This window comes from Lytechinus variegatus, chromosome 13 (assembly GCF_018143015.1).
Source record: "Lytechinus variegatus isolate NC3 chromosome 13, Lvar_3.0, whole genome shotgun sequence".
In the NCBI taxonomy this organism is placed as follows: domain Eukaryota; kingdom Metazoa; phylum Echinodermata; class Echinoidea; order Temnopleuroida; family Toxopneustidae; genus Lytechinus; species Lytechinus variegatus.
This window is the reverse complement of record NC_054752.1, coordinates 10,010,645-10,022,669: the sequence shown is the minus strand read 5'-3', so window position 1 is coordinate 10,022,669 and position 12,025 is coordinate 10,010,645. Positions and strand designations below refer to the sequence as shown.

Sequence of the window (12,025 nt, the reverse complement as noted above, 5' to 3'; positions counted from 1 at the left end):
TCCATGAAATGTCTGGTATTGAAACATTATTGAAAGGGCAGTGAAAGAATGCAAAATATACCACGGAAAATAACACAAATATTGATCGATGCGAAAAGTTTTGTGACGTGAATTTCATAAGAAATAAAAATACTGGAAAATGGAAAAACATGGATAGTCCTTCTACAGCTTAGAAAAGTCCTCTCTGGAATGAATGATGATGGGTTGACACTTCTCATCCTTCCTTACATAGATTCGGCCATTCTGGGTCTACAGGAACTTGTATCCGGCATCTCAGCGGGCCTTGTTGATATCTTTCATTAGCTCCTTAGTGGAAGCGATCAGGTTTTCAATAGGCGGTTTCAGACCGCCTCGAAGTTCGCCAGTTCCAGGTATTCTCTGATCGGGAAATTTACCCCGATCAGAAAATACCAGGTATTTTGGTAATGTGAAAGCAAACTACGCGTAATTTAGAAATTAAGAAAATACCCGCTAAATAGTAGGTACTTGGCGAAATTACGAGAACTTTCGTGGGGATTTTTCCAAGGTCGCAGGTATTTTGGCGATGTGAAAGAAAATTACGGGAACTTTTATCCCAGCGTGTCGTTGGGCGCGGCGGCGTGGGTGGCTGCTGGGCTAGTGATTTTGAATCTCCCGCCTTGCCTGCTTATCAGACCACACTGCGCATGCTCGTAACTTCGGGAACTTATCCCGAAGGATGTGTTTCGGGGCGGTGTGAATGCAGGAATAATTAATGGGTATTTTTTAGCCTTAAAAAGTTCTCGTAATTTAACAGGGATTCTTGTGATCGAGGCGGTTTGAAACCACCTATTGAGGTAGATATTGCCGTCGCTGTTGTATCCAAGATCCTTTGTGGAGAGAGACTTCAGCTTCCTTCTCCCATCATACATGATGTTCCGAGCTCGTCTTGTGGTGAATCGCACGATGATTGGGCGGGCTTTGTTATCAGATTGGCGTTTTGAACCCAGCCGATGAACCACATCGAAGTCGGATGCTGCAAGCTCAGGGCTGATGTGTTTCGCGATATTAAGTACGATCCTTTCAGGAACCTCGCCCTGTCGTTCTGGTACACCTGCCACCTCCAAGTTGACTCTTCTGTGGTACTGGTCAAGTTCGTTAAGCTGGAAGGTCAACTCACTGAATCTCTTCTGAAGACAGATGTTTTGTTCCTTCAGTTCTCTGTTTTCCTTTTCTATCTTCTCGGCCTTCAACTTCATTTCCTCAAATTTCTCGTTGAGGAACGACAGCGAGTTGACAATGCTACTTTGTCCCTCTCGTATACTGTCGATCGACTGCTCCAAGACGGTCAACTTAGCATTCAAGGAATTGGAAAGTTTCCCTAGCTCATTCTTGATCAGTGATAGAAGATAGTTTTCATTCGTCTCTTCATTATCACCAGAGTTGTTTTTCGACGACTTTCTCTTCCCAGACATTGTGACGTCACAATTACATGAATCAGAATTAAGCGCACAAAGAATGGTTGCGCAAAGAGATACCAGTGATGCGTTCGATCCAAGCCAGTATGCGTTTAATGATGAGTTGCTAGGCAATGACGCGTAAATGATGCTAGTTTTAGAAGTCTATTGACACTTTCTTCTCCAAAATGATCAAAATTTCAAGTTAAAAATGTTTGATAGTATCCAAATAAATAATCCAAATGAAAAATGAGTATATCCTTGATATTCACTATCCAGTTTCTGATGCAACCATATAAAACGTTTTCACAAAATGTCAGGAAACACGGTAAAATTGCACAAAATGTCAGAGCACTTGTAAAACACGTCCGACCTCTCCAACCTCTATCAAGGCAACTTTACAAATTCATCATGATCATGACCAAGACCATTTACCACAACCACTATAATCATCATCATGACCATCAACACTAGCATCACCTCCATCACCATCAACATTACCATCAATCCTCATCATTATCACCTATAACCACATCATCATCACCAACACCACCATCACCATCACCACCACCACCATCATCGTCATCCCCATCATCACCACCTCCATCATAATAATAATAAGCATTTATAAAGCGCCATCTATCTAGAAATATTCTAATCCGAGGCGCGATGTTATTATCATTACTACCCTTTCTTTAGCTCCAGCTGCCTTTCAGCTATCATGCATTCAAGAAATTAATCCTCATCACCATCACCATTATTACCATTATCATCATCACCATCACCACCATCACCACCATCATCACCATCATACCTATTTATTGATCCCTTGAGTTGTTTTCTCAATCTGTCCATCTTAGCCTTCTTCTCGGCATCCATGGACTGCCCCATCATCTCGGCTCTTTTATGCGGAGGGATGTACGTGGATGACTTCTCTGGAGGTTTCTGGCCAATGATGTTACCATAAGGATCCATCTTAGGTGTCTTTTTCTTTTCATCTTCAGCAGAAACATCAAAGTCCTCCTCACCATCATCATCATCGTCAAAGTCTTCATCATCACTATCACTATCAAAGTCAGTTTTCCTTTGTTTCAGATCTGTTCTTTGTTTACTCCCTGTATTGACTACTTTTCCTTTCTTTCCATGTTGGAGAGAATTCTTGGTCTTAGACGCCTTAGTAATCATCGCTAAATTGTCCTCCAACTCGCTATCACCTTCATCCGAGACTAACCCATCTTCTTCATCTGAGAGCCGGGACTTCTTTCTCGATTCCAACTGGTCATCATCCGATTTCCTCTTAGCCGTCCTCTCTTTGACCGTCAGTTCTTCCTCGCCCGTGTCATCTTCTAAATCACCATCAGAATCTAAACTCTCACTATCCTCCTCCAAGCTATCATTTCCACTACCTTCCGCCTCGCTGTCATCCGCATTCTTTCCAAAGCCCATCAACTCTTCGTCCATCGCTGCTTCCAAGATTTGGGGATTCACAATATCCAGTAAATCTAGTGCAGTAATGTCAAGGATAATTTGATGTGAATTTTGCTACCTCATCTCAGTGAAATGAATTTTTAAATGCACTACACATAGTTGCATAGCACAAAATCTAAGAGAATGTTTACTTTCTAAAAGTTTGCTTCAAGGAAACTTGAACATATGCTTTGATTATCATCTGTGTTTATGTTTACATGATATTTCAAGTAAACAATTCTATAGACTATTATCCTTAGATTCATCGAACGCTAACAGATGCTATTTGTATTGGGAACAGATAATTGGGTCTCCATTAGAATGGACAAAAACTTCAAAAGAAACTGTCACTATAAAGAAAATAAACTGAAAGAATTCAATCTTAAGGTTATATATAATTTATTGCCAGTAAGAAAGGATTTGTTTAAATGGAATGCTATAACAGATGGAAGATGCCCGCATTGTTACGTCGACGAAGATAATGTACATGCTTTCCATGAGTGTAAACTAAATAAGAGATTCTTTTCTTATTTGACAACAGTAGCTAACTTGAATACAATGTCGACCTTCAAATAACAGAACTGCATTTACTTAAAGCCCGCAAAGAAACCGGACTAGATTCATTTCTTGCAATTGCTTTGAAAAGATTGTCAAGAATTTTATTTGGAATGTTTGTTTGAAAATGAAACATGTAAACATGTGATGTGATTTTGAATGCTCAATTATGTATATAATAAATGCCCATGGTGGGTTAAAAAAATCATCTGAGTTTATATAATTTCAAGCCACTCTATGCCAAAGAATTATGTTCATCACTAATTATTTCACACTTGCATATCACACCCACTTGTATGAAAATATGAAACAATTACGATTTTATGTAATGATATAAAAAGGAAAGTGGGGACATTACATCATCGACCCATCTATTGCATATTAGTTTGCATATGTTTTCACAAAATATTACTTAACCTTTAAATTCAATAACTTATTTGTTAATAATGTTATCAGATTATGATGTATTTTTCAGCTTTTTGCTTATTGAATAATACTATTCAACAATAACTTTCAGCCTGGAGTATCCCTTTAAGCCCTACAATCGAAAATGGTTATTTTTATTTTGAAACCATTTATCTCAAATTTGAAGTAAATTTAAGGATACAATCGAGGCCATCATCTTTGAATGCAGTTGGAGTTATCTTCTCTTTGGTCTTCCTCTTCTTCCGAAAGTTAAGACCTTTCTCCAGACGTCGTATGTTCTTCTCCTCATCTTCGTTAGCCGCCAAGAGCTCACGCTTCCTTTGTTCTTCTTTCTCCTGCACCAACAGAGGATGAAGAGAAACATGCATTCACATGACTTCCTTTGCTTGTGATACGTACATGTAAATGAAAAATTAACAGAATCATCACTAATAGTTGAAATTTTGATCAAAGATAAAGAATGTCAGATGGGTGTCGGCCTTCATGGAGAGTTGATCATCATTTGCTGACCCCATACCTTGTGAAATACATGGGAAATGCATGTAACAGAAACATCTTGGGGGAGAAGCAAACCCGATGTACCACTGCCAAGCCTGCTTAGCTTCAGGCAAATATCAGACCGTGAAGAGGGGGAGGGGGAGAGAAATAATTTCTAGTGGCATTATACAGTGCGTCCCAGAAAAAACGAAACCGAGATTTAGTGACCATTTATCATTACTTAATCATAAAATAGGCAAATGACCTACCAATTTAAAGCTTAGAATCTCCTCTTTCATCTGATATTACTTAGATTATTTCTCTTTCACGCATGAGCGAGCAAAGACAATTTGAAGGATATCAAAAATGCATTTGGCGGGGGGTATCTGGGTTTCAAAAAGAAAACCACATTTCTGAAAGGTTCAATATCTGCTCTTTAATTTGATACCTAAATTACAGAAAATGGTCAAGAAATAACAAAGTTCTGGTCATTTGAAATAAGGCTTGAATTTCAATGATTTCATAAAATGAAGAGGTTCTCCAGGCTGGCGTTCAAACTCACTCGACACTCCATTTTGTTGACGATCAGCCATGCGTTAAATCTTTTGTTCACCATGTGATAGCTTCTGTGGGAAACTGGTGAAAACACGTTTATCTCATGAAATTTTGGAAATACAAGCCTTATTTCAAATGACCAGAACCATATGGAAAACTAGCGGACAGAAGGTCCTCGCTGCACGCGCGCACCCTTATAACACGCAGAATTCCCTTGCATCATACTCCTTTTTCACAAACTAATGTGTATCAAGGACAAGCGTTGATTCAGATAGAATTTCCGCCCCCCTGAAATGAATGTTAACAACTTCTTCTATCAGATGACCATAATTTTTTTTTACATTCAATTGGTGGGAAATATGGCACTTTATTACATTAAAATCACTAAAAACCATCCATAGTCAGGAATATGTATTGGGATAATCGGTTTTGGAGACATTTTTATAGTACCCGGGTGGATTACATCCGTCATCACATCGGTGGGTGATGGTATCAAGAATTTCCGCCCAGGTTATAATAAAGGGCACATTGTAAGGCAAATACTCATGAAAGAACCATGGAGATTGGTTAATAAGGAAATAGTGCACTTTTATCATCAAATCAGAGGAGATTTTCTTTGTGATACTGATGTCCGAAGAGCAAACCTACACTCGACGTGCATTTAACACATGATGATGTTTTAAATGTTCAAACAAGAACAATTTATAAAATTGACTCAAGATATTGTGAATCAATGCTGAAATATTATTTTTGAAGACATTTTATCCCCGGGATTTTATCCCTCTGTAATACTATTTCCCCCATAAAGCCGCAATGGAACATTCTGCACCACTAGTCATACGATGAACGCGAGGTCTGCAAACGTCGTCTGCTATGTTTTTACATGTCCGGTACACTGTATGCAAGTTTTCGATATGTTTTTAATTCTTGACCATTTTCTGTAATTGAGGTATCAAATTAAAGAGCAGATATTGAATTTTTAATAAATGTGGTTTTCTTTTTGAAACCCAGATACCCCCCGCCAAATGCATTTTTGGTATCCTTTCTTCAAATTGTTTTTGCTCACTCATGCGTGAATAAGAAATAACCTAAGTAAAATCAGATTAAAGAGGAGATTCTAAGCTTTAAATTGGTAGGTCATTTGTCTATTTTATTTATGATTAAGTTATGATAAATGATCGCTAAATCTCGGTTTCGTTTTTTCTGGGACGCACTGTATAAAGTCTGCTAGTAGTTTATTAATCTCCTTCTGCTCTGCAGGCGATTTTTATCAGAATGGTGTCAAATTCCCTGTGAAAACACAACTCCCTTAAACTAACGACCTGAAAATGAATCCATGAAGAGTGTAAAGGCAATGCATTTTTGACTGACTGCATGCAGTAAAAAATTTTGCTTTTGCTATTAACAAACCAAGAATAAAGATTAGCCACCCCACTTCCAAAATGTTCAAATAGTGACCTCTGTGATTGCTAGACAAACCTTCATATTGATTGAAGAATCTAAGGCAAACAAAACTATCACTAATTTTTTTATTTTTTTTTGGGGGGGGGTACTTTGAACATTGGATAAGCTTTAATATCGCAGAGAATGGGGAATTTCCAGGGCTCTTTTGAGCACTTTGGGGGAGAAATAACCCCTAAGCCCCATATAATCCTCTCCTCCCATCTTCTTCTTCATAAGTCTTGTGTCCTTCACAATTGAAGATATAGTCCTTACTGGTATAGTAGATAGAAGACATGTCCTTAGGCTTCATGCAATTTGACCTAAGCCAGTAAAACAAACACCAACAGTCTGGTGACTGCAATTTGGTATGAAGTCACTGAAGACAAGTCCCCATCCCCATATTGTGAGACCATCCTTTGACTCACTGAGCAATCATAACTTGAAATACCAAAACTTGATCTAATGAGTATGATATTCCACTTACGGACTTACCCTCTTTATTTTCTCTTCTCTCATTGCCTTTTTCTCAGCTGTCTTTGATGCTTGTGTGGGAGCACTTTTCTTTTCTGACTTTGGTTTATTTGTCGACTTCTTCTTCTTCTCCTCACCCACAGTACTCAAATCCTGGAGAAATAAATAGAAAGCAAGAGAATCAGAAAGTGGATATTAGAATAACCAATTTGCACACCTTGATTTGTGATTTCATTTAATTTGACTTGCATCTTCTTTTTGTTTTTTTTTTAAGTCTTTGTTGACACAATTCTTTTAGCTTAGTTTTCTAGTGGGCATCCTCATTATACGAAATCATATTTGAAAAAAACAAATGCTAATCCCAGAACTTATTTCTGTTTCTGAATTATAGACTTCCTCCAAGTGTTAATCTTGGGAGCAGATTGGCCCAGGTTTTAAATCCACAAGAAAATATTAATCTTACTTTTCCAGACAAAAAGGCATGTTTCCTGGCTTTCTTCATCTTTCTACTTTCTTTCCTCCTCTGCTTTCGAGACAACTGCCCTTTCTCTTTTTTAAAGCTCCTCCCATCTGAGAGCACGTTTCCATCCTGACTTTCATCCTCGGCTATCTGGACCATTTTCTTCATGGCTTTCCGTGCCCTTCTCAGGTTCTGTTGCATCGGACGACGTGAACCTCCTCGCTGGCTCTTCCCGAAATTCATCTTGAGGCAGAGCTAAAGAATGAGTAAAATCCACCCAAGTAAATGTGAGGATGCCATAATCATTTATTTCAAACAATACTTGGATACAACTAATGAATCTACAAAATCATGAATTACATTTTAAGCTCAATTAATTTTTATGGAAATATGGGTATTAGCTGAAATTTTCATGAATGACATAGTTAACTTAACATAAAAGAAAAAGGAAACTAAAGGTCTACACTCTGAGTAGATACAGTACAATATGACCATTCCAAATGTTTTGACAAATCAAAATCTAGTTACAGTATAAATTTGCAAATGCTAGGCCTAATTATGTTATAGAGTTTTTAGGTACAGCATGGAAAATTTTGAAAATGCCAATGGTTAGACCACCATTATTTAATTTTCATCAAAAATATACCTGCGCTATCGTTGAGCCAATCGCTCAGCCTTGCAATTATGTCGTGTTCTAATTCACTGTCTGGCTAAGAAGTAACTGAGGGTCTGAGTAGCCTGGGGCGTTTTGGGGATTGAAAGTCATATACTGTACGTATGGTCACTCCCCACTAACACCTGGTACTCCTACCTATAGCGACAGCACGCAAAAATGAGCGATTTGTGTGCTGTCGCCAAGCGGAAGACAAAGAAATCAAGATGGCGACGTAAACACGGCCGTTAGCTCTTCCCATCTTTTCATAACAAATCTCTCGTTTTTTTAATGAATTCTTCTTTAAAAATGAAATCAATATCGCAGAAATGTTGGAAATGAAGTTGGACACCATGTACATGTTTTAGGGCTAGATCTTTTAGAGGGAAAGTAGAATTCTCGGGGGCGAAAGTTTCTTGTTTTGTACCCGTATGTGGGGAAATATAGGTAGGAGTACCAGGCGTTAGTGGGGAGTGACCATACGTATAGTATATAACTTTCAGTCCCCAAAACGCCCCAGGCTAGTACTGAGTCAGCCCAGGGCACCCATTGACATTGCACAACTGCTTTGGATATTCATAGAAATCAACCAATCAAATACAAGGAAAATGGTATGAACTATAAAATTAACTAACCCTATTTAAAAATAAGAACCAATCAGAGAAAAGAGAAGGGTGATCATGAGTTAAACTGAATCCTAATGAGAATTAAACAATAAGACCATGTGGAGTGGAAAGCTAATGGAAAACCAGGAAGCATGACTGAGGGGAAACTGAATGAATGAATGAAATGCAATAAACCTGTGTTGCTATGTGAGATGTATTGTGGAGATGGAATGAAAGATGAGATCATAATGCATGTGGATTGTGAGGATGGAAAGAAGGATGAGATGAGTTGGAATGGAAATAAACAACTTGAATGTAAACAATAAAATATGGAAAGCCAAATGTAAGAGTACAGATTAAAGAAATGAACCCAGCAAAATTTACATGTTACATGAGGATTGAGGCGGGACAGGCGGCATGGACGGTGTGCTCAGCTTGAAAATGGGATCTGATTTGCCCGCCATGCCCGCATTCTCATTTTTCATTTACATTGTACAATCTTATCACTCGATTTGGTCCGTATGTCTGTATTAAAAGAAAAGCATGAAAAAAGGAAGATGGGAAGATATGCAAAATAACCACTCTGCAGGAGTCTGACAGATGAGAAATTGAAAGTCGAGTAGATATTGCCAAATTAGACTGAACAGTAGAGGCGCTGGTCAGAAAATTGGGATCGTCCCAGTTTACAGGGACTGTCTCAGTTTATAAGGATTTCTTCACACAAGAAATCTAGGAAAGTTCTTTCACCTGTCAAGTGCCGACACCAATCAAGTGTGCTAGTCAATGTAAACATTAATGCTGTAACCGATTTTTATTCCAATTCCCGATCCGATCCGATTTCCCCCTTTTTTCTACATTTTTCCGAACTCCGATTTTTGACCAGTGGGGAAAAAATCGGATCGGAAAAACCAAAACATAACAAGACAACAACAAAAAAACACGTGGCGACATGTTTGCCGTCGAAATGCGCTGGTGATTTGTTTTGATCTCAGACAAAAGCGGTGGAAGGAAAAGATAAAGGGGAAGAAAATTATGATTGTTTTTATCTCCGATATTAGCGGAAAGGCAGGTGGAGAAGAAGATTATGATTTGTTTTGATCTGCGACATAATCGGGGAAGAACAAAACGATGATGATGATAATTTGTTTTGATCTCCGACAAAAATGGAGGAAGAAAAACCACGAAAAGACGATATGTTTTGATCTTAAGCGGAGGCAAATAAGATTTAGTTGAACACGCTGACATGCGCGGTAATATTTACGACTATCTGACTATACGTCCTCTAAGAGTTTACGATTACCTCCGCTATCACTACGATGTTGTAGAGAAGGTGAAAATCATCTCTAACAACTTTGGATAATAATGCGTCTTTTTGGGGAGGTCAAGCGACCTTTAAGAGTTTACGATTACCTCCGCCATCACTACGATGTTGTAGAGAAGAAGAATATCATGGTAAACAACTCTGGATAATAATGCGTCCTTTTCGGGAGGTCATGCGACCTTTAAGAGATTACGATTACCTCCGCCATCACTACGATGTTGTAGAGAAGGTGAATATCACGGTAAACAACTCTTGATAATAATGCGTCTTTTTCGGTAGGTCATGCGACCTTTAAGAGTTTACGATTACCTCCGCCATCACTACGATGTTGTAGAAAAGGTGAATATCACGGTAAACAACTCTGGATAATAATGCGTCTTTTTCGGGAGGTCATGCGACCTATAAGAGTTTACGATTACCTCCGCCATCACTACGATGTTGTAGAGAAGGTGAATATCACGGTAAACAAGTCTGGATAATAATGCGTCTTTTTCGGGAGGTCATGCGACCTTGAAGAGTTTACGATTTCCTCCGCCATAACTACGATGTTGTAGAGAAGAGGAATATCATGGTTAACCACTCTGGATAATAATGCGTCTTTTTCGGGAGGTCATGCGACCTTTAAGAGTTTACAATTACCTCCGCCATCACTACGATGTTGTAGAGAAGGTGAATATCATGGTAAACAATTCTGGACAATAATGCGTCTTTTTCGGGAGGTCATGCGACCTTTATGAGATTATGATTACCTCCGCCATCACTACGATGTTGTAGAGAAGGTGAATATCACGGTAAACAACTCTGGATAATAATGCGTCTTTTTGGGGAGGTCAAGCGACCTTTAAGAGTTTACGATTACCTCCGCCATCACTACGATGTTGTAGAGAAGAAGAATATCATGGTAAACAACTCTGGATAATAATGCGTCCTTTTCGGGAGGTCATGCGACCTTTAAGAGATTACGATTACCTCCGCCATCACTACGATGTTGTAGAGAAGGTGAATATCACGGTAAACAACTCTGGATAATAATGCGTCCCTTTCGGGAGGTCATGCGACCTTTAAGAGTTTACGATTACCTCCGCCATTACTACGATGTTGTAGAGAAGGTGAATATCACGGTAAACATCTCTTGATAATAATGCGTCTTTTTCGGGAGGTCATGCGACCTTTATGAGATTACGATTACCTCCGCCATCACTACGATGTTGTAGAGAAGGTGAATATCACGGTAAACAACTCTGGATAATAATGCGTCCTTTTTGGGAGGTCATACGACCTTTAAGAGTTTACGATTACCTCCGCCATCACTACGATGTTGTAGAGAAGGTGAATATCACGGTAAACAACTCTTAATAATAATGCGTCTTTTTCGGGAGGTCATGCGACCTTTATGAGATTACGATTACCTCCGCCATCACTACGATGTTGTAGAGAAGGTGAATATCATGGTAAACAACTTTGGATAATAATGCGTGACTGCGTCTTTTTCGGGAGGTCATGCGACCTATAAGAGTTTACGATTACCTCCGCCATCACTACGATATTGTAGAGAAGGTGAATATCATCGTAAACAACTTTGGATAATAGTGCGTCTTTTTCGGTAAGTAATGCGGCCTCTAAAAGTTCACGACGGACTCCGCCATCACCACGATGTTGTATAGAAGAGGCCTATCGTTGATCGGCGGTAGTGTCGCGCGCTGAAACGTCATTATCTTATTTTCCTTCCTCCGATTATGTCGGAGATCAAAACAACTCATCATCTTCTTCCTCCGCTTTTGTCGGAGATCAAAACAAATACTGCCATCAGTGTAGCGTGCCGCATTTGTCCACGCGCCGGCCACATACAAATTTTAATGTATTTTTTTGTTTTTGAATATCTTCCGATCCGATATCCGAACCGATTCCGATTTTAGGAGCAAAACTTCCGAACCGAACTCCGATCCCGTAATGGCTCTAACTTACAACATTAGTAAACATAAACATATATCAGGTTTCATAACAAGATTATTGGAAGATGGTAAGTCATGAAAAATAGACAGTGAACTGGGGGGAATTGAGGTCGCTGATTCTATTTTTAGCACTCTCAATTTCCGTAATTGCTGTCTTTGTCCCGTAGGGGGAAGTGAAAAAAAAATGTCCCCATAAACAAGGACAGTCTCAATTTATCACGACGTG

General features: G+C 39.0%; 1 protein-coding gene across 1 annotated transcript in view; it reads right to left on the bottom strand.

Moving 5' to 3' along the window:
- The window catches only part of LOC121426306 (nucleolar MIF4G domain-containing protein 1-like), a 29,776-nt gene that overhangs the window by 16,817 nt on the left and 934 nt on the right, over positions 1 to 12,025 (bottom strand). Inside the window, exons 2-5 of the mRNA XM_041622547.1 lie at positions 7,273 to 7,524; positions 6,831 to 6,962; positions 4,045 to 4,198; positions 2,230 to 2,917 (exon numbers count right to left, since the gene is read on the bottom strand). Of these exons, the coding sequence (XP_041478481.1) occupies positions 2,230 to 2,917; positions 4,045 to 4,198; positions 6,831 to 6,962; positions 7,273 to 7,524 (1,226 nt within the window). The remainder of the gene's footprint in view (positions 1 to 2,229; positions 2,918 to 4,044; positions 4,199 to 6,830; positions 6,963 to 7,272; positions 7,525 to 12,025) is intronic.